General features: G+C 44.6%; 1 protein-coding gene across 4 annotated transcripts; it reads right to left on the bottom strand.

The window, feature by feature from the left end:
- Positions 1-321: 321 nt before the first annotated feature.
- LOC130382810 (uncharacterized) lies at positions 322-19,874 on the bottom strand. Of its 4 annotated transcripts, none has more exons than XR_008895622.1 (2): positions 4,572-19,874; positions 322-4,482 (listed from the first exon to the last, which is right to left on the bottom strand). XR_008895622.1 is itself a non-coding variant. In XM_056590723.1 (2 exons), exon 2 carries the CDS (start codon positions 14,177-14,179, stop codon positions 9,455-9,457), a length of 4,725 nt encoding a protein of 1,574 aa, XP_056446698.1. In that variant the 5' UTR covers positions 14,180-18,682; positions 18,785-19,874; the 3' UTR covers positions 322-9,454. The 4 variants fall into 4 exon arrangements, 1 of the variants encoding a protein (XP_056446698.1); XR_008895624.1 differs by having other exon boundaries at positions 322-7,585; positions 7,961-19,874; XR_008895623.1 differs by having other exon boundaries at positions 322-8,053; positions 8,360-19,874.
- Between the last annotated feature and the right edge of the window lie 3,641 nt (positions 19,875-23,515).

Below are 23,515 nucleotides of genomic sequence, written 5' to 3'. Positions count from 1 at the left end.
CCATGTTCGATGACCATGGTTGGTGCCAGGATCTCCCATCAGGACACCAAGTACAGGCGCTCCATATCAGCTGCGGAGCGCCGGTCCTCCGTCTCTCTGCCAGTGACGTCTGGTCAAGCTCAACGCTGATTGGCTATCGTGGCTAAGTGTCATGCGTAGGAGCGTTCAATTTTTTGAACTCCCCGCGTAGATGCGTTGGGCACGTTATTTAGGTGTGTAAAACGCGTCTAACACACCACTATAGCACATGTAACGCATCTACGCGCCTAAACCAATGGTTCCCTACGCAAAAATGCTGATTTTCTACGCCTCTAACGCGCATAACGTGTTCAGTGTGGCCGTACCTTAAGGACTCACAGACTTAATTGATCTCAGGTGCTGATGGCGCGTTTCCATTGCAGGGTGCGGTACGGTTCGGTTCGCAAAGGTGCGGTACGGATTGCGTTTCCACCGCCAAAAGTGGGCGTGACCCGGACTGAGCCGTACTCGTTTTTCCCTCGTCTTCAGTACTCCTCCGTTGGGGTACTGAGACGCCTGAAAGGGTGCCGGAGAATTCGAGCTACACACCCCCTCCGTTGATTGGTCGACAGAATCGTCACTTCCGGGCGACGTGGGGATAAAAACCAAGCAAACAGTAGCCTCAAGTTATTATTCTTTACAATGAACATGTCGCGTAAAACGCTTGCTTGGGTGAACAAGGAGGCGATGACGTTCTTCTGCATTCTTGGGGAGGAAGACGTGCAGTTTAATGTGTCGCGTTCAACTTTTCCATTGTCTTTATTGAGCAGGCTACACTGTGTCGCGCTGCTATGATGTCACGATGTTTACGTAGCTGCTGCGGCGATCGACATCCGGCCTACCATAAAGGGTACTCTCGGCGGTGGAAATGCGACCTCGGAACTGAGTTGGGCTATACTACTCCCTCCCTACCGGACTGAGGCGAACCGTACCGCACCCTGCCGTAATACAGCTCCACAGCTTCCGGTTCCAAGATGGCAACGTTCTACACCCGGTGTTTACAGGACCTGCCGACAATAAATATCACAGATGTGCATCGTTTATGTCGGGAAACAAAAACTCTGACAAGCAAATTGGAGAAGGGGTTTAGGCTGTATGCTGCGACCTACATTCACAGCTACGAAGGTAAGAAAACTACTTCTAACAGACGCTAGCTAGTAGCTACTGTCAAAGGCTAGTCAGTCAGTTAACTGTCACTTTCTAACGTGTATTACGATGCAGTAACAGCAAATTCTAACAAGATTTCTTAACCAGTGTTTTATATCAGCCTTGATGTTTTTGCCTGTTGTGTTGAGTAATATTTGTTTAATTTATAGCCACGGTTTTGCGTATACAAAAGTAACGTTAGGTAGCTACCTAACCTTACTTTCCATGTAGTCACTTGTTATAGATAGTGATGATGCGTAACCCAGTACAATTGAAGCTTAATGAATTTGTATGTTATTTAATTCAGTGTCCAATAAAGACAAGCTGACAAGGCAGGTCAGCGTGAGAGCCTTGTGCTACAGGTCGATGAGGAAGAGCGAGGCACCACACAGTTTGAGTGTAGGCAGGATGCTGTGTTCATCCCTGTTCAGTGGGGTTTGTTCGGTTGAGCAGTAGCTTAGTGTAGTCCTCAAGGGCCACCAACTAGAATGTTTTTCATGTCTCCCTTTTTTCCGCACACAAATTAATTTAGTCAAGGTAATGAGTACAAGACTACAACTTTTCAATATTCAAGATATTTATTGTCGTTTGCAAAGCAGAAGAACAGGTACAGTGGAATAATTGTGTGATTCCTGGAGTCCGCTTTAAAAACAAACACATCTTTATTTTAAGAGGGAGAGAATATAACAGTAAGCATTCAGGATGGTAGGCTTTTTCTAGCACAGTTCAAGTGCTTACCTTCATAAGAACCAGGTAGTTTTTTACACCCATGATGCTGAGGTTATAATTTCTAATGATTTACCCTTTTCTCTTAGATCAAGCTTTGTGATTCATCCCCAGTGATGCTAAGTCACCACCACTGCTCCTGTGTGGCTGCCACTGTTCTGTGCAACCATTTAGTAGCATTATTGTTTCAGACAGCACACTATTCATCGTTGAAGCTTCCTGTCGTGCCCCCTGTGCATAGCTGTACGGAGTCGGAGCAGCAATGGCACAAGCCGTGAACAATGGTAAGTTAAACTTTAATTAAATTTTTTAATAGTCTTGATTTAAAGTGACCCCTCCATTGAACATTTATTTTCTCAGGGAGTAAAGCCTGGACCAGTAAATACCATGGTTTTTACGAAACCTGTCCCAAATCGGATGGTCCAGACTGGAGTTAGGTAATTTGCTTTGTTAAATGTAGTTTCCTGTGTTGCAAATACATGTTGCAATTTGTTAATTTCTTTGTAGGAGTGGATTCTACAGAGGCATGGTTGGAGAATTGCCAGATCCCTGCCTACTTCGCGTAGAGGAGGCCAATGCGAAATTTTACCTGGAGGACAAGCCTCTTGTTTCACAATGAACATGGGAGCTGGCAAGCCCATGGTAGAAACAGCCTTTGGGTTAGTGCAGAAGGGTAGCATGTTGTCATATCAGCAGCCTCCTGTGAAATCCCGCTTTATCACACCCCACCACAATACACCACCAACACCCCGTCTGCCTCTGGAGGGTTATGACATCTTACCGTCCCAATGTCCATATGTGTGCTCAGAAGAAGAGCTGCTAAACTTGCAAAGTCATTCTGTCACCATGGAAATGGCCCACAAAATTGAGGAGGCTACACGTGAGCAAAGCTCCTGCTCCGAGTGGCACCTGCTCCGCTGACCCAGAGCGACCACCTCTAGGTTTCGTGAGGTGTGCCATGTCAGAGGCCAGAGCTCTGCAGAGGCATTAGCAGAGCGCATCATTAAGGGCACACGGCAGACAGCAGACATGAGGAGAGGTGCTGAGATGGAGCCTGCAGTAGCAGCTGAGTACAGTCAGCTGATGAACGTCAACTACTCACCCTGCGGTCTTGTCATTCATCCGTCTAACCCCTGGCTTGCTTCCTCCCCGGATGGAATTGTTTTTGACCCCAACGAATACCCTCAATTTGGCCTTGTTGAATTTAAATGCCCCAATGTCCACAACTTTATGGACTGCAAATATTTGAAAATGGAGGGTGGTTCGCCACAACTTAAAAAGAGCCACTCTTATTATTGGCAAGTCCAAGGCCAGCTGCTCATAACTGGAATGCAGTGATGCGACTTTGTTGTGTGGGCGCAGGAAGACTACGTAGTGCAGAGAATCTATGTTGAGCCAGAAGTGCAGAGCGCAATTCGAGAAAAGGCAGACCATCTCTTTTTCTACTATTACATGCCTAGCTACCTGCGTCTTAAGAAAATGTAAAAAACATTACCCAAGATTAGATTAGCTAAAATCTGTTAACTCACAAAAAGTCTCATCTCACCTTCACCAGCGCTCTTACCTCACGTTGGCCAGCAACTCACCGTCAACCAAACCACCAGAAGTGCCGTTTCTCCCTGGAAATGTCAATGAGACCATATAATCACCATAAATATATTTTTTTCTCAGCAATTGCATTATTATTTATTTTTGTCAAATGGGAAATCAAATGCATATGAAAATCCAAACATTAACTGCACGTAAAGTGTTCTGAACATTTAAACAGTCAATCTTTACTTACTTCCTAGCAGACAGATCTACTGCATTTCATGAAAGGCAATAATATTGTTAGGTAGAACTTTATATAATCACTTAACCCATTTTCTTGTTTTGGTAATTTGAAAGCAGACAGGCACCTGCAAATATCTCATTGATATTGTACGCATGTGACAGGGTGATGGGGTCATCAAAAAGCCGGTTGTCCTTTATCCTCCGAATGACACGCTCTACGTGCACCCGCAATCTGGCTATGGCCTGTGTCTCCTTCACCTGGCATGCTGGCATCTGTTTGTTTTTTGACAGAAAGGGTGGGCAGTAAACTTTGCTTTTGCAGCAATCACTGATTACGAAGCCTTTATCGACCATTACTGCCATGTTTTCTGTCAGCAACTCAGCGATTCCTGATTGTTTGAACATTTCCTTGTCGCTTACTGAACCACCATACAATGCGGAAATGAATGTCACTGCACCATGTGGGGCTATGCCAACCAGGCCTTTCATGGTGCAGTGGGATTTGTACGTAGAGTACATCTCACTTTGAAGGAGGGGTGAGGATGGGGTTTGGCATCTAAGCTCAGTGCAATCAAGAATTACCTGGGTGTCCGGGTAATCCCGGAATTCCTCCGGGAGGTAAGCCTGTACCTCTGCAGGTGTGAGCCAAATACAAATAGACCCTAGTGCTGTGGCCAGAAAACAAGTCCATGTGGCAATGATGCGCCTCACTGTGGACTGGTGAATTTTAAAGCGATTTGCCAGGTCTCTCTCCTTCAATCCAGCCGAAAGATAGTTCAGAAAAAGAAAGAGTTCATCTATGGGCTGGAGCAGCTGTCTCTGAGAGGAAAATAAAAAAAGGATAGCTCAAACAAATACAAATGCAATGAAATCACGTATAATTACATCTGTAACTACTTTTAAAGTACCGTTGATGCACGTGCAGGTGCGACCACTTCTTTTTTCTGGGCAGCTGATTTGGCTCTGGAGACACGGACCATCTTGTCAAGGCTCGATCAAAGACCAAATTGCCATCAGGTGGTCGTAGCTGGCAAATCTATTCACAAAAGACACCACATAAAATGTTTCAAATCTTCAAAAGTATACATTGTTACCAAAATAATGTCAACAGTAACTACTAAGATTACGATTTTATCATATATATATATATAATGTGTGTGTAGCAGGGTGACCTGTATTTCTCCCATATGCCTGTTTCAGCCTCAGTCACCTCACTTTAACCTGTATTGTGACTTGGGCCAGTACGCAACAGTTGCTCTACCGGATGGCACCGTAACTAATCCCTGGCACTCGGCTGACAGAAAGGTTTGTTTAGTTTCCTCTTTGGGTGCATTTTAATAACTGCCCCAACTTCCTATAAGACGACCTGATGTTTCTAGGTATCTAATGCCCTAATGTGGTCTCTGTGCTCTTTATTTTTAGAGTAGTGTTCCTGTCGGGGCTGTATCATTAGGAGGCGCTGTTTGGTGGTTTGCTGTGCACTTGCATGCAGATAAGTACGGTGTTACCTGCTCAATTCATAAATTTTTACAATTGTTTAATAGCATTTTTGTTCTAGGACCAGCATTGGTGGAGCTGGAGACGGTCACATTCTGGCGCTATCGCTTCAGTGCTCCCATTTTCCTCTCATAGAATAATAACTAATGACTTTTTTCAACTATTTAAAAATAAACTTTTGTGGACATTAACTGGCAACACGTCTCTGTAAGTCTTTACACAAATCTGTATTATAAATGTTGTTTTTTTGTGAACTATTGGTGCGGTCACATTCAAATATATAAATTCTGATAAGACATGGACATTCCCAACTCCTGTCCTGAATTACACCATCTCTCAACATGACACTACTTGTGTGCTATTTATCATTCACATAGACCTATTAAGAAATAATTTGGTACAGTACTATAAATTAATCTGTAACGTAAAGCAATTGTCCCTGCATGGCACATATCCCCGTCACTTAGGGACAAAGCTAATATCACATAGGCGAATACAAAAAATGGAAATGACTTCCCTTGTGTAAAATCGTCTGTCTGTGTCGGAGCCAGCAAACCGTTGCAGTCCAAAATCTCGCTGGAGAAGTAACTCCTGTAGCTCCTTTCTCAGCTCCTCTACTTCATTTGTGACGCTTTCAGCAGCGGATGCGGCCATATCCATGGCAGCCGGTTCTGGGACAGATCAGTAGTCGTGATCGTTGAAAAGTTGATCAACTTCATCTTCCGGAGGGGCAGCCTTGACGAACCGATCCACTCTATCCCACACGCCGCGCCTTGGGGTTGCGATCGAAGCAAATATTCTGACTTGAGGTTAAGAATATTTTTTATAGTAACCTTAATGTGAAATGTAAGTTTACTCAACATAATTAAAATACTTTTTTACCATTAAAAATGTAAGTTGGCTTTCAAAGAAATATCACATTTTCAAATCTGTTTTTTTTAAATACTTCATTATTTGAAAGTATGAAACACAACATGCCGATATCTTCCAACACATTTCACATTAAATGCATACAGGTTAAATTTACTTTGACCACATATGCACAACATGCATTACAGATAAGACTACGAAAAGATTTTAGTCATTTTGAATTGCTTAACCATTCCTGTAACTGCATGCATTTTGGATGTAGCAGTCGACAGGTCGCTCATCCAGGATAGCTTAAAGGACAATTCCTGTACATAGCACATTGAGCCCCCTTTCTGGGTTGTCTTGGATGAAGTAGAGTAGTTGACACTGAAATTTTTACTATTGGTCCAGGACCAATAGTCAAAATTATATTGCAAAGTATTCTTTTGACCTGCTCCCCTTCACTACCCGTGTTTGAGCCGGAGTGTGAGGCAAAAAGCTGCATTACAAATGTTGAACTATTCATCTAAATAAAGTCCAAAGTAGGCACCAACTTATCATGCAAATATGCATTTTAACAATCACAATACTAATGCATAAAAAGTGTATAACAGTTTGGGCAAGCAAAATCTTTCATACTGTATATCGAACACCTTTTAGCAGCAAAAGCTTGTAGACACGGTAGTAACAAAAAATAAATAAAAGACCCCCTCCATATTCGGACAACCAGTTTTTAGTGTACTTTAGCCTTTTTCAATGATTCTGGCAGCTGCCAGTTTTTGAAAAAAGAAAATCCTATAAGTTCTCAAAACTAAATTTTTCAACTTTGTAATGACAATTAACTACTCGAACAACTTAGTATCTCAACATTCCACTTTTGAAAAAAAGAAGCAAAAGTATATATGAAAGGCACTTAATTTAAAATCGGTTACGATGGATAACACTAACATTAACACCTCAGTAAGGTATTTGAGCTCTAAGCATTAACACAAATTGTATTTTGTTATTTTGAAAACACATGGAAACAAAAATGTAACCGTTCCACAGAAAAAGAAGAAAACTCCTGCTCTTCCAAAAACCTGCAACAAAATCAATGTATATCATCTTGTGGTTTGAAGACTATTTGTCTCTCTTGATTGTCTCATTAAACATACGAAGGCAAAAACACCTAGAGGCTTGAGTTCCACAGGCCCCATGTCTTAAAATTGTTCTTCCCTAGGCCATTTTTGGGTCCAGAAAGGGAATCAATTGTGATGCGTGTCATTACTGCGAGCTTTGAAGTCTGCCATACAGATTTTGGGGGACATCTTGTGTTGCTCAAGGTGCATGATGATTTTCTGAAGCACTTCGAAAGTAAAACGAAGGGGTTTGGGATAAGCTAGGTTAAGTGCATATAGCAAACCTAGAAGCAGGGCACAAGCTGAGGCAACTGAAGTCAGTCCATGCAAAACCTTCACGCCCTCGATGACAATGCCTATGTCTTCAGGTGGCTCCTGCAGTCTTTCCCCATCCTTTCGACAAACTGTGCCACAGTGAGATGCTCCAGGTCCCTTTGAATGTCCTCTGGTCCAGAGTCCTGAAGTACATGACACAAAACATCACTGTCATCACTTTGCACTTTTATTCACCCCTCACATTAAAAGACAAATGCAAAATCACATTGACTTCATTTCACTGAATAGTGCTTTATGGATTGGAGAATTTTATAGGCTCAGCCACACATCTCATTATTAGCCAAGCCTGGTATCGTGACAGGGTCAAGTACTTTGTGTCTTTATGTTTTGCAGGACTCCAACCTTTTCACCAGTAGCTCTAAGCAAGAATCACTACATATATTATAAATACAACATGAAGTCAATCCAACCAGGTTTCAGTAATTATAGTTGACAAAATTGTTTGTTTTACAGGATCAAAATTATGAGCTGAAATGCAAATTGCTGTAGAAACGTACACGATATTCCTTGATCAGGTCATCTGCATCCTCGCCGAGGAAGATGATGAGGGCTTTCAGGACACACTGCCTTCGAAGATGAATGTCCTCAGTCTAGGACAATAAAATCTTGATTAATTTAATCTTCAAAATCTCTGAAGACAGGTCAGGGCTCCAGACTAACTATAATCAATGCAGAAAAAAATGACAACAAATGACAGTGAATAAATAAAAAGGAAATGCAAATTACCTCACATACAATCTCAGTTTTATCAATCTCAGTTTTAACAACGTAAACACTGAAGCCTGCATACACAACAGGCAAAATGTCAATGCAACGAAAAGTTTAACTAAATATGTAGATTCTGTCAATAAACAGTGTTCAAATCAGAGGAAATTTCAGTTCCATTGTTACCATACCTCTTTCTGATGTAACAAGGCAGGCCACCAGTCTTGAATGCTGGATTCTTGGTTGACCACCTCATGTTGTCTGCAAACGTGCAAGCCATTTCGTGATTACCCTTTCATTGTTCCTCCTCTTGACATCTGTCAGAAGTTCTATTCTCTCATTTTCCATGCTGTCCTGAGTTTCTCCAGTAGGGAAGGATTGATAGTAAGTAAGTAAGATTTATTTGTACAGCGCCTTTCACAGACCAGGGTCACAAGGCGCTTCAGTTAAAACAAAAACAATAACAATACACAGTTAAGAAGTACATACAAAATTTAAGTTTAAAAGGTCAAGACAACTAGGTGACAATCATAGCAGCCCCAAGACAGCTAAGCAAAAGCATGAGCAAACAAATAAGTCTTTAGTTGCTTTTTGAAGGAGTCAACAGACTCCATTGAACGCAGTGTGAGCGGAAGATCGTTCCAGAGCCTGGGAGCAACAGCCTGGAAGGATCTGTCTCCTCTGGTCCGGAAACGAGTGCGTGGCAACACCAGCAGATTTTGATCCACAGACCTCAGAGCCCGAGTTGGGGTGTGTTACGGCCACCCTTACAACACGGCTCGCGATCCGGCGACCCGCAACGTATTAAGAATACATAGACCAAAGTTCCCGTTCACAATGATGGTGACGTTTATTTCACAGAACTTCCAACAAAAGGACACTCATTAAAGAAACAAAAAGGTTGGACGAAGCCTGGGCCAGCCACGCAATGGGCCGTCGAAGCCAGCACTTCCTCCCTACAGTTCCCATCCTCCGCTATATAAAACAAATGCGAAAACGATAGCAGTACTCCAAGCAGGATTCAAAGGCAGCTCGGGTCAACGTGAAGACGCCAGAATGAGACCCCTGTCGGGAGCACAGGGCACGCCTTAAGTAGCCGTAGCTCCACCCCCAGGAATCGGGAACACCTGCGAGGACAGAAGAGAAATAGAGCGGGTGGAACAAGAAGAAAAAGGGGAGGCGCGTAACACCTCCACCCTAAGTTAGTGTTTTCCTCTAGTTTGATTTTTTTTTCCCAAAAACAAAACACAGAAAACAAGGAAAACACAACAATCTCAGGCACTGATTTACAAGCGCGACAACGCATCCGCTACCACGTTATCCTTGCCTCGAATATGCCTAATAACTACGTTGAAGGCCTGTAGGAAAATGCTCCAACGCATCAGCCTTTGATTGGTGTTACGCATCGATTTCAGGTACACCAGGGGATTATGATCGGTGTAGATGGCAACAGGAACGCTTGCCGACCCGACATAAACCTCAAAGTGATCTAAGGCAAGCACAATAGCGAGGGCTTCTTTCTCGATCGTCGAGTAAACACGCTGGTGCCGGTTAAACTTTCTGGAAAAGTAAGACACAGGATGTTCCACTCCATCAGCCCCATCCTGGAGCAGGACAGCACCTGCTCCTACGTCGCACGCATCAATAGCTAACTTGAAAGGCTTCTCGAAGTTCGGCGCAGCAAGTACCGGGGCGTTCGACAGAAGGTCTTTAATCTGTTCAAATGCGTACTGGCAACCCTCGGACCACACAAACCGGACCTTCGGGCTTATTAGGTCGGTCAATGGCGCCGCAACCGCGGAAAAGTTCTTACAGAACCCCCTGTAATAACCCGCCATCCCCAGAAAACAACGCAGGTCTCGCCTAGACGCAGGAGCAGGGAAATCATGAATTGCCTCCACTTTCGCTTGAACCGTTCGCACTTCACCACGGCCCACCACCTTCCCCAAGTAAACAACAGTTGCCTGACCGAAATCACACTTCGCCAGATTCAACGTTAGATTCGCTTTGCTCAACCGGTCAAACACCTCACTTAACTGCTCCATGTGGCCCTGCCAGGTATCAGAATGAACCACCACATCATCCAAATAGGCTTCGCACCCAGGTACACCCGACAAGACCGTGTTCACTAACCTTTGGAACGTAGCGGGCGCATTACGCATCCCGAAAGCCATCACCTTGTACTGCAAGAAATCATCAGGCGTTACGAAGGCTGAGATTTCCTTTGCACGTTCCGTTAACGGGACCTGCCAATACCCCTTTAACAGATCGAGTTTCGTCACGTACGAAGCGCTGCCAACACGATCTACACAATCCTCCACTCTAGGCAAAGGGTAACTGTCCGGCTTTGTCACATTGTTCACTTTTCGGAAGTCAGTACAGAAACGATCTGACTTATCTGACTTGTCAACTAAGAGACAGGGCGAACTCCACGAGCTCAAACTGGGCTCAGCAATCCCGTGCTCCAGCATGTACCCAACTTCCTTCTTAAGACGGCGCCGCTTGTCCGGGTTCACCCGGTAGGCATGCTGCTTGATCGGTGGAGAACCGCCTACATCAATATCATGCTGCAGAACTGAGGTACAGGAAGGAACGTCAGAAAACAACTCAGAGCGTGAAAAGATCAAACCTGCAACGTCAGCGCGTTGAAGGTCAGGTAGGTGAGCCAAATGAGCGTCGAGCTCAGTCAACATTTCAGAGTTCTTTAGCCTCCCCTGCACTAGTGCTTTGGACGGAACCTCCACATCATCCTCCCCCGTCTCCAGCGCAATCCCGACCCCGACACTTCCAGGGCTGCACACCGCCAAAGTACAGGCGGAGCCGGGTTTAGCGACACCGTCGGCCACCTCCTCCACCGGGGGTTCAGCTGGACGTTGGCCGCCCAGACCAGGATCCGCGTCACGACCCTGATATGGTTTCAGCATATTGATGTGACACAGCCTCTTCTTGCGGCTACGTTCCGGAGTAGCAATCAGATAGTCGAAGTCACCCACTTTCTTTTCCACACAATAGGGGCCACTGAATCGAGCTTGCAAACAGGACCCAGGGATCGGCAGCAGAACTAGTACTTTATCCCCTGCAGCAAAATTCCTGCTCCTCGCCTTTCTATCGTACCACCCCTTCATTCTCTTTTGAGCAGCACCGAGGTTCTCCTTTGCCAGCTCACCAGCCCGGCGCAGTTTGTAGCGGAAATCACACACAAAATCCAACAGATTCTGAGGTTCAGAACCACCCACCCACTTCTCTTTCAGCAGCTTCAATGGGCCTCGCACAGAGTGAGCAAAAACCAACTCGGAGGGACTAAACCCTACCGACTCTTGAACCACCTCTCTGACGGCAAATAGCAGAAGGGGAACTCCCTCATCCCAGTCTTTGTTAAACTCCAAACAGTATGCTCGCAACATCGACTTCAGTGTCTGGTGGAAGCGCTCCAGTGCCCCCTGCGACTCAGGGTGATACGCACTCGAGTGGACATGACTCACTGCCAGTTGCTTCAGCACCTGAGCAAACACGCGCGACATGAAGTTTGACCCCTGATCCGTTTGAATGACTTTTGGCAACCCAAACACAGAAAAAAACTTAATCAATGCTTTCACCACCACCGGAGCTGTTATTTTACGCAGTGGGATAGCCTCAGGAAACCGCGTTGAGGCACACATGATCGTGAGCAAAAATTGGTTACCCGACTTGCTACGTGGCAAAGGGCCGACACAATCAACGATAACCCGCTCGAAAGGTTCACCTACTGCCGGAATTGGATACAACGGCGCCGGTGGGATCGTTTGATTCGGCTTACCAATCACCTGGCAAACATGACACGACTTGCAAAACTGCACTACGTCCCTCTTCAACCCAGGCCAGAAAAAATGCCGCAGTACCCGATCATACGTTTTGTTTACCCCCAAATGACCGGCTAACTGATGGTCATGTGCCAAACTCAAAATATCCGAGCGATACTTAGGAGGAACCACAACCTGGGTTACCACACCAAAATCCTCACCCGCTAGTGCATACGACGGAGTCCATTTACGCATGAGTACCCCATTTCTAATGAAGAACCCGCAGGCAACAGACCCAATCTCTTGCTCTGAAACAGCGCTTTCAAAAATAAGTGACACAGCAGGGTCGGCCCCCTGCTCAGACACGAGCGAACCACGCCCTTCGAACACTTCAGCAAAGCTTACCTCCCCAACCCCTCCAGACGACTGGCCAGAGATAGGTGTAGCAGTCAAATCCAAAAAACTGCCAGAGAGACCAACTTCATCGTCCGAGGGCCGGTGTTTTGCCATCGCACGGGTTACAGCACACGCAGAGAAAACTCCAGGATACTTCTGAGCCAACCTATCGTTACTCTCCGTAACCATAGGAACCACCGTCACTTCAGGTTTTACCAACACCCTGCCCCCAGCTAGATCATTTCCCAACAGAAAGGACACTCCTTCAATCGGGAAACAGGGACGAACACCGACAACCACCGGACCGGTCACCAAATCTGACTCGAGGTAGACTGTATGCAACGGTGACCCCATGCACTGCATCCCAAAACCACGGACAATTACACTTGAATCCACACCGGACGCACTAGAAAGGGGCAGAATATCACTCAGGATAAACGACTGGGACGCTGCTGTATCCCTCAGAATAGTCACCGGCACTTTACTCCCCCCCTGAGTTAAAGACACTTCCCCCCTCATCAAGAATGGTGCATATACGTCCAGCTCTGAATCCCGACACTCAGGAGTCACCTCCGGCTTAGGTCTAACCGATCGTACACAAACCACCGTTTTCGTAGGTTGCCTATCCCCCTGCAGAGCATAACAACTAGCGATCAGGTGCCCAGGCTTCTTACAATAGTAGCACACCGGACGCTCCCTTGTGCCCTTATCTTCCCTAACGGGCTTCTCCTCACCGACCGAAGCGCCGTGTCTACCCGGCTGGACAGAAACCCCGTGATCGCTTTTAGCATGCCGCTCTTGCGGCACAGTTCTTTCAAACACAAGCTTATGTGTAAGTGCGTACTCGTCAGCAAGGACCGCAGCGTCGGACAGCGAAACAGCTTTATTCTCATTAAGATAGGTGGTAATTCTCTCAGGCAAGCAGTTCTTAAACTCTTCCACCAGCACCAAAGCTCTGAGATCACCCAAAGTCTGCACCCCTTGTGACAAACACCACCGATCAAAAAAAACCTCCTTCTCCCGAGCAAATTCCACATAAGCTTGCGTCTCCAGCCTCCTATGCCGACGGAACCTTTGGCGATATGCCTCCGGCACAAGCTCATATGCCTTCAAAACGGCAGCTTTTACCAAGTAGAAGTCTAGACTGGTTTCAGAGGACAACGCCGCGTAAACCTCCTGCGCTTTCCCAGTCAACACACACTGCAGCAACACCGTCCACAAATCACTAGGCCACTTCATCGTGGTTGCAATACGCTCAAAAAGAATAAAAAACGTATCCACGTCTTTCTCAGAGAATACCGGCAGCAGGCGAATGTGTCTAGTCACATCAAAAGCAGCGCTTTCCCAGTGTGTACGCCCACCTGTTGAGAGAGATGGCACAGCCACGCCAATCTCCAGCTCAAGTTCCTTCAACCGCACCACACGCTTCGTCTCCTCCTCAAGCTTCTTCACCTCGAAATGGCAGGTCATCTCCTTCTCCTTTAAAGAAATCTCCTTCTCTCTCAAAGAGGAGGAAATTTCCGCCTCTCTCAACGAGGAGGAAATCTCCCTCTCCTTCAATTCCAGCCTACGCAACTCCAGCTCAAGCTCCTTCATTCTTATCTGCTCGTTGAACCCCGCCTCATCAGGTTCACGAGGGGGAATAGCGCCCTGCGCTGCCAATACACCCTGTTCAACCAAAACAGACAAAAGTCGTTCCTTAATTATCGGCTTCCTGCCGTACTTACTCACATCGACACTGTATCTCCCCGCAATGAGCTTTAGGTGTTCTACCGTGCACCCATCCAGTTTCTCAATGGTTGGGTCATCCACGAAACCCTCCAGATCGAACTCCATCTCGACTAAATCAAACCACAGTTGAGGGAGACGAGAAAAAAAAAATAGAACCCTACCAACAACGCAAGTGCGATAAACAATAACAATCTTGTATGGACGAGCCCCCAAATATGTTACGGCCACCCTTACAACACGGCTCGCGATCCGGCGACCCGCAACGTATTAAGAATACATAGACCAAAGTTCCCGTTCACAATGATGGTGACGTTTATTTCACAGAACTTCCAACAAAAGGACACTCATTAAAGAAACAAAAAGGTTGGACGAAGCCTGGGCCAGCCACGCAATGGGCCGTCGAAGCCAGCACTTCCTCCCTACAGTTCCCATCCTCCGCTATATAAAACAAATGCGAAAACGATAGCAGTACTCCAAGCAGGATTCAAAGGCAGCTCGGGTCAACGTGAAGACGCCAGAATGAGACCCCTGTCGGGAGCACAGGGCACGCCTTAAGTAGCCGTAGCTCCACCCCCAGGAATCGGGAACACCTGCGAGGACAGAAGAGAAATAGAGCGGGTGGAACAAGAAGAAAAAGGGGAGGCGCGTAACAGGGTGTAAGGCTGGATCAGATCACTGTTATAAGGCGGAGCCTGGCCATGCAAAGCTCTGAACGTTAAAACCAAAATTTTAAAATTGATCCTGGACGAAACTGGCAGCCAATGCAGAGCTTTAAGAATAGGGGTTATATGAGTCCTCCTATTTGTGCGAGTCAGAACTCTCGCTGCAGAGTTTTGCACTAACTGCAGGCGAGACAGCTCCTTTTTTTTTAGACAAGAAAACAAACTATTACAATAGTCTAAACGCGAAGACACAAATGCATGAGTGATCAGCTCCAAGTCATTTTGTGACACCATTTTCCTGAGTTTCGAAATGTTCCTCAGGTGAAAAAAGCTATTTCTGGTCAGCTGTTTACAGTGCTGCACTAATGACATGTCTTTGTCAAACACAACACCCAGGTTTCTTAGGCTCAGTTTGACAGACTGGCCCAAGTCACCCAGGTACTGTTTAATCCCTGGAATGGAATCATCAGGGGCAATAACCAAAGTTTCTGTTTTGTCCACATTAAGCTGCAGGGTGTTATCACTCAGCCAATGTTTTATCTCCACCAAGCACTGAATTAAGGAACTTAGCCTCTGGAGCTCAGTTGGCTTGAAGGAACAGTAAAGCTGGATATCATCAGCAAACATGTGGTAAGAAACATCAGGAAATCCCTGGATGATTTTTCCCAAGGGGATCAAATACAGCAAAAATAATACAGGACCCAAAACGGAGCCTTGAGGGACTCCACACAACAGATCTGCTGATTCAGACCTTATTTGGTTAACAGTGACACTAAAGCTACGCCCAGAAACGTATGACGAGAACCAGTGTAAAACTGACCCCGACAGTCCTACTTCATCCCTCAGTCTTCTCAGCAGGATCTGGTGGTCAACTGTGTCAACTGTGGTCAACTGTGTCCAGTGTTGCCAACTCTTCAGGAAGGAAAGTAGCTATTGGCTCTCCTAAAAGTCGCTAGAAGTCGCTAGATGACGTCATCGCCTAATTTGCATAACTGGAAGTATAAAAAAAAAAACTACATTTTCTTTTTTTGCTTAGTCCCAATTTTGCTTACCATAAATGGCAGCGTTGTTTGAGCTGAACTTTAAGGCTTTGCCTCTTGAATATGCTTTTGGGTTGAACTGTGTTTCTTCACATCACTGAGTTTGGCACAGAAATCGACCTTGCAATAGCTACAGTATGCTCGTTTATCGTCTCCAATAAACGGCTTTAACCAGCCCTTAAAAGCAGTGTTTGCTTCCCACTCTTTCCTATATTTTTGTTGGTAAAGTTTTGACTACGACATGGTAAACACACACACACACACACAGTGGACGAGGTGAGGTGAAGTGACTGAGCCTGAGGCAGTGTGAGTCAATGTAACACAGCGATTTATTATTTTATTTAGACAAAGAAAATATTACATTTTCCCGCCCTGACTGTACGTCAGGGTCCGGGATCAGTCGGCGGCGGCTTGCTGGCCGGGACGCGGATTCATTTGCAGCCCGGATGCTGAGGCGTGAACGTCTCCTGTTAGCTCCTGCTAACAGAGCAGCTGGGAGGGACTGCTGCACGAGGACTGGGCTGCCTGTAAGTGCTTTGAGACGGGGGAGGCACCCGGTGCTCGTTGTGAAGAGGTAATAGCGATAGTGCTTTCACCTCAAAAAGTCGCCAAAAGTCACCAATAACAGCTGAAAAAGGAGCTAGATTTGTCTCTTGTCGCTGTTTTGAAAAAAAGTCGCCAAAGGGGTCTGAAAAGTAGCTAAATATAGCGACAAAATCGCTAAGTTGGCAACACTGACTGTGTCAAAGGCTGAGGACAGATATATATATATATAGGACAGATAGAAGTTGGCTTCGGCTCATTTTGGTCCCTTCACCTTTTTAGCAGGGAAAGCATCCGTCGGTGATTTCGATTTCAGGGAATGAAAGGCCTTTCTCAAAGAAAAAGGAATCTGCTTTAAGTGCTGTGGCTCAACTACTCACCTTGCTAAGTGTTTGGAGTGTGATAGCACCTATCACGACTCTACCATGCACCCTGGACCTGCACCTCAAGTCAAGGCCCATTCAACTCCACCACACAACGGCAGGGAGGAGGAAGAGAGCAGCACCATTAAAGCTGTTAACTCAAACTGCACAGAGGTCTGTGGCACAGGAAACGTTGGCTGGTCATGTTCCAAGATTTGTCTTGTGAAGCTATATCCTAAAGCAGGGGTTCTTAACCTTTTTGACCTTGAGGCCCAATTTTTAAAGTACAAAGTGGCCCGGGGCCCACTAAATATTAACACTGTATAGGTTTAACTGACCTCACTCTTGGTTTAATTTGTATTCAATAATAAACCAAATCCACTTACTGTTTAACAAGCAAAAACCTTGTAAAATAAAATGAAATGATAAAATGGGGTCATCACAAAGACTTTTATTAAACATGTGTATGTAACACATACTGTATCATGACACTGAACAGGCTGATAATTCCTGGACCAAATCAGGCTGTGACAAGAACATTTTCAAGACTCAAGTCAGGATTTTTAATAATAATTTAAAAAAAAAAGACCAATCTAAAAAAACAAATAATCCACCGGCTTTCCCACGAGCATCGGGTGCTTGGTCTCTAGATGCCGCTGTAGTTTTGAGGGCTTGAGGGCTTCGTTGGACAGCATTAGCCCACACTCCACACACTGGGCTTTTGGCACTGCCTCTGTTCCTCCATGTACGAAACCCTATTTAATGAAGTCGACATTGTATTTCCGCAAAAACTTTGTCTTTTGGGTGGAGGGGTCAGGATGTTCGTCGTCAAGTTTTCTTTTAAAAAACGTATCCATATTTGCCGCAGCGAGCGAAGAAGACTCTTCTTCTCTGTGTATTCGCGCTTCCTAAACAACTGCGTGATGCATTACCGCCACCGCGTGGTCGAAAACGGCATTGTAAGTTACTGAGCGTCTCATGCATAACATATCTCTGTCTTCACTTGATAATCTACAAAGTCCCACGGCCCTTGGGGCCCACAGGTGCAAAACTGAAAGTTTTTCGCGGCCCTCTAGGGGGCGCCGGCGGCCCAAGTTTGGGCCGCGGCCCTATGGTTAAGAATCACTGTCCTAAAGGTCAACCAGACAAAGCTATCAAGGCCTACGTCATCCTAGATCACCAAAGCAACCGGTCGCTAGCAAGGTCCAGCTTTTTTGAGCTGTTTAACATTGACTGCAAACCATACTACTAAACCATATTGTCTTTTGAAGATGCTATCTTCAATAGACAGCTCTGGACACCCCAGCACTTTGAGTTGAGTTGAGTCCGATAGTTTCCCATTTTGTACTTCAGTCGCTGTTTCCAGCCGTAGCAGCCATGGAATGAGCCAGGGTCTTTTGAACAAGGGTGCTTTTTCATTAAGGCCTCTGCAACTATGCAGAAATGTGCATCCTCCGGGTAGGCCTTATATCGGTACATTTCTTCAACTACTCTATTCAAGATATTTGATTTTATTCGGGAGCTCAAGATCAACAACTTGTTTCCAACCCGGCACTCAGAATTACCTTTCACTAACTGCAACTCTGTGTCATAGGAAAATTGAGGAATTGGAAATTCCTCTGGCCACTGCTTGGTTCGAGATGACAGAGACTCGGGGGATGAAAGCAGTATAGTATCGTTTGATGCCAGTGAAACACAGTCATCCGACTCGGATGAAACAGAAGCAGAGGACGCAGCAGTACTGGTCAACGTTGTTTGCTGGATGACCTGCATTTTCCCCAAATTCTGAAGTTCAGCAGTAGAGTTCAGATTGAAAAAATCATTGCCAAAATCTTGGTCCATACGCTGCAGTTTCAAGCTGCACTTTAATCCAGTACTCCTTATCGTGCCGATAAGGTAATCTAGTGATTCTGGTATGCCAATGGGAAGTGTCAGTTTTTCAATGTTGTTGTCCCCCAAAATCACTTTAAGTCTGGCAGTTGTGGAATGAGCCATGGCAGTCTGAAAAGAGAGCATAAGCACAATAAGGTGTGAGGCAAATATAAAATAAAAAACACCCACATGCAGTACAAAAATTCTCATAATTTATGTCCTGTAATTTACCTTCTGTAAGTGAACCACCTTTGGCTTTCGGTATGAAAAAATAAAATGTATTGAGAAAAAAATAAAAGAAAATTACATGGAGAGGGCTCATCCTTTAAACAGGGATGTATCTTTTCAATGTGACAAGACGCATCCCTCCAATTTTGTAGTCCGCCAGTGGGTATGTATCATGTAGTTCTTGTGGCTCAATAAGTTCCACTTCCTCGACTGGGGATGGTTTGAGATCAAAAGCTCTATAGTGTTCAATATACCATCCAATGAGCTTCTTCACAATGAAGATCAACTTGTCCTGCAGCATCACCATTTGGATGATTTCAGCAAACACTGGCAGTCCTCCCAGTGAGCCTTGGATCAAGATCATTCCACACTTGTAGTTTAGTCCATCAAATGTCACACTTTTGGCCTAGCCCACTGTGTCCATATCTGAAGACATCTGTCTCAGATCATTTGAAATGTCCTTGTTAAGAACATCGATGTGTACAGTGGAAACATTTGTCACTTCCAATAGAGGTCTGGTAAAGCTACATGCATGCAAATGATGGGCAATCTGATACTGATGTCTCTCTGAAAGGGAAAGTAGCACGTTTTTGAAGCACTTGATATTCCTGGCAACTCTTTTAAAAAACCTATGCTTTGCTTCAAAACGCATCGTCCATAGGGAAACTAGTGGACCAAACTGTTGGATCAAATATGGGTAATGCTCTAAGAAATGGTGTTTTGGTTTAAGGTGACAGTCTGGGAAAACCTCTTGGAATCTAATTCTGTGCTCAGAGATCTTAAAATCAAGATATGCAATGGAGTCCTGGGTTTGAATGGGACTGACGACCAGATCAACAATGTCCTTTAGGTCTGATAAGATCTGCCAAGCTGGCTCTTCACAGGGAACTCTCCGCCCAATCAACAAAGGCAAAAATCTGATTAGACTCCAGTTCTCATGCGCATTTCCCCCAACAGTTTTTCTGGACCCAAAACTGAGAGGCACAGGATGAGGTCGATTTAGTTTTGTCAGCCCACTTAAAGTTGAAAGATGATATTGCATCATTTAATGCAGATAATGTGGTAGGGTTGGGCGATATGGACCAAAAGTCATATCTCGATATCTTCAAGCAGAATATCGATATAAGATAAATATCGATATTTGTCGAGGGGGTGGGGGGGGGGAATACAGTTTGATGGTTGAATAAACCGTGGACTAGACACTGCCTCCGGGGTGGCGTTGCTAGGTTACTTCATGTTTTATGTTTGGGTCTCGCGGAGTGAGAAACCTTGAAGTTACTGTGGAGTTACCGTTATTACTATACCTACTATACCTACCTACCGGCAGAGCGGGAGAGACATAAGCAGAGTTACGAAATAGCAGGCGGCAGGCGCGGTTCGAAACTGGTGTTATTTGGAACAAATGTGCTGTAATTTCAACGCAAATTTAATTATATTGATATTGACGATATGGTCTTGTTTCATATCGCGTTTGAAAAAATATATATATATTTTAAATATCGATGTATCGCCCAGCCCTATAATGTGTTATACTTTTTCTTTATGAATACACTCAGGCAAAGTGCAAGTTCAAAAGGAACAATACCTTTGAAAAGATCATGCACGATATCGGGAGGAAACCCAGAGGCAACGTCAAAATAGGAGAGGTGCTTTGATAAAATACACTCAGATTTCACACCATAATAATTAGGCAACCCATTTTCCTCAATTGTTCTTAAATGATCGGCATGAATGTCTTTGGTTCTCAAAGGAAAGACGCCGCTTCTAACTTCTTGAGTCTGGATGTCAGCTTTTTCTGCAGTGCAAAATCTGCATACATATGACCCTGAGAAATTCTCTACAAATCCAGCAATACCGTGTGCCCCAAGGTTGTCAGCAACCACACACTGTGAACTGTGCCTTTTATTGTTCTGCCCAACTTTGACACAAATATCCCTTTCCGTTCCAAAATGACAAGATCGTTAAGAAAAGATTGTAACACTTTATCATAGCCATAGCACTTCAGATCAGTACTTTTGATTAAAGCTGCCAAATAGATGGAAGACAAAGCAGAGTTACAGCCCGGTGGTAAATTGCCCAGCATCCAATACAAACCAGAGATTTTATGCTTCCTTCTGGATGTGCCAAGGGGATTGCATATTTCAAAATTGTCAATATATAATATCAAGGAAATGCTTTCCTGTTGTTGCGTTTTTTCTGAAGAAAGTAGTCCAATCCTTGGTCGCTTTTAACTCACTTTATTTGTTAAAGTATTTCGGTATGGTAACTATGAAGCAAAAGGGAGGGAATTGTAACTAACGCGTATTGAGAATAATATCGTGCACTACTTCGAGTCCCGGGCTTAGGCCCGGTCCTCTCGGCGGGGCTACCTATTGATTCTGTCCTCTCCATCTGAATTCCGCGCTGTGGTCGTCAAGTGGGCGTGGCCGGTTTGACGTAATGGCTCCGCCATCCTCACCTGTCTAAAGGTGCTGTCATCTGTGGCTGGAGTAGTTAATGCAGCTTATGTGTTCGATCCTGCTTCCTAGTGGCTATGTGAAGGTAATGCAGCTTGTGTGTTCGATCCTGCTTCCTAGTGGCTATGTGGGGGCAGCTTATGTGCTTAAAATATGTAACATTGTTTAGACCAGGGGTGTCCAAACTTTTTTCAAAGGGGGCCATTTTGAAAAATTTAAATACCTCGAGGGCCGAATGCCTCTCCCGTCATATGTTTGGACCATGATAAAGTCATATACAAATTAATTGCATTTCTTCATTTTTATTTAACGATATGCAATAGTCTGCATTAGACTTCAATTTGACAATAACAAATGCTAGTCTCTTTCCCAACTTGTATATCACGCAACACAAGGAACAAGCATTGAGGAATAGCTGTCCCAGTTAATTTGAGAAGACATGTATGACTACTTTTTGACCATACCAAATTCACATAAACTGTATCACAACAATTGAAGTCAAATAAAATATTGTCTTTTCTTCAATTTCATTAACTCAGAACAATAGGAAACTAACAATAATTTGACCATAAAAAATGCACATGCAAAAAAATAAACATACACTAGGTCTCTACGATTTCCAGGCGAGAAGTGAGAAATACACTGTAAACCCAAACTTGTTGTTGCAACTTAAAAATTAGGCCGGCTGGACCAATGAGGCGTGTGTTTGGACCCGCTGATCGGACTCGGACTGTGACTGGACGAGAGATGGCAGATTCAGGAGGGATAGGAAATGACGAAGGAAGTGAATCAAGTGCGGTAGAGTATGAGGAGCTTGAAGAGCTTGAGGAAGAGAAGGATGAATTAAGTAATACAGAGAATCTAATCCATTTAGAGGATGGAGATTGGGATACTGTAAGAAGAGGGAAGAAAAGGAAAACACGTGAAAACAAAGGGGATGAAGGCAAACCGAATGAAATAAAGGTTATCATTCGATTCCAAACTCCGGGTGCATTGAATCCTTTAAAAATTAGCGATGCTGTGTATAAACTAGTAGGTGAGGTGCATGCTGTTAGAACACTAAGGGAAGGAAACTTGATGATTGTTTGTAGGGATAAAGATCAACAGGTTGGTCTAATGAGGTGCAAAACACTGATGGGAAAGAATGTTATACCGCAGATATGGGAAGAAAGAGGGAGAGTTATGGGAGTTATATCTAGTGTACCAACTGATCTGACTGAAGAAGAAATTAAAACCAATGTAAGAGGAGCTCAAGTAAACAAAGTTAAGCGTCTGACATATACCAGAGATGGAGTTAAGGGGCCTAGTTTGTCAGTAATGATATCATTTGATGAGGATAGATTACCGGAGAGAGTGAAGGTTGGATATGTAAGTTACACAGTGAGACCATACATTCCTCCTCCGACAAGGTGTTTTAAATGCCAAAGGTTTGGTCACATAGCGGTAGCTTGTAGGGCTAAGAATCGTTGTGCTAAGTGTGGGGGTGATCATGAATACGGTAATTGTGGTGAAGGGACTAAAATTAAGTGTTGTAACTGTGGGGGTGAACACAGTGCTGCATACAAGGGATGTATAGCGCACAAGAGAGCAATTCAAGTTCAGAATGTAAAAGTTAAAGGAAACATTACCTATTCCGAAGCAATAAGAAAGGTAGACTATAATAGGCCTACAAAATCTAGCGCAAGCCCAAAGGTGTCACAGGTGGTTCAAGCTCCAACCCAAAGAGTGGTGCAAAAGTGCTGCAAGGTTTCAGAAAAAACTTTGGTGGTAGATAAAGAGAAATTTGTTGCCTTTATGGTGGAAGTAATCAACTGTACTGCACAAACGGACAGCAAGACGGTGAGAATTAAGATTATAATCAAAGCAGCAGAGAAGTATCTAGAGGTGGAAGGACTGACTCCTGAGTCTATTAACGAAATACTCAGAGCAGAGGGAACTGATAGGCAGGCGTCAGATGGTACGGTAAAATGATGGCTGTGTCAGTTTTACAACGGAATGCAGGGAGGTTTATTTCAAATGGACAAGGATTCAAACAGTTGTCGATCGGTGCCAAAAGAGGTGCTGGGGTAGTGTCAGGAGTTGGTGTTGGCTTACCCGAGCAGAGTCAGAATCAGAATTATCAGAATATAAGGAATAACAGTAGGGCTGTAAATAGAACATGTATTGCAGTGGATAATGTTACATTTGTAGCATGCTTAGCAGAAGGGATAAACTGTTCGGCTCAAACACAGAGTAGAACAGAGAGGATTACAATTATCATAAAGGTAGCACAAAGGTG

The sequence above is a fragment of the Gadus chalcogrammus genome, chromosome 5 (genome assembly GCF_026213295.1).
Source record: "Gadus chalcogrammus isolate NIFS_2021 chromosome 5, NIFS_Gcha_1.0, whole genome shotgun sequence".
NCBI classification, from domain to species: domain Eukaryota; kingdom Metazoa; phylum Chordata; class Actinopteri; order Gadiformes; family Gadidae; genus Gadus; species Gadus chalcogrammus.
The sequence above is the reverse complement of the archived record's forward strand: the minus strand, read 5'-3'. Positions and strand labels throughout refer to the sequence as shown.

Excerpts from the sequence above, each read along its gene's own strand:
- LOC130382810 (XM_056590723.1), bottom strand. The coding sequence starts at position 14,179 with ATGGAGTTCGATCTGGAGGGTTTCGTGGATGACCCAACCATTGAGAAA.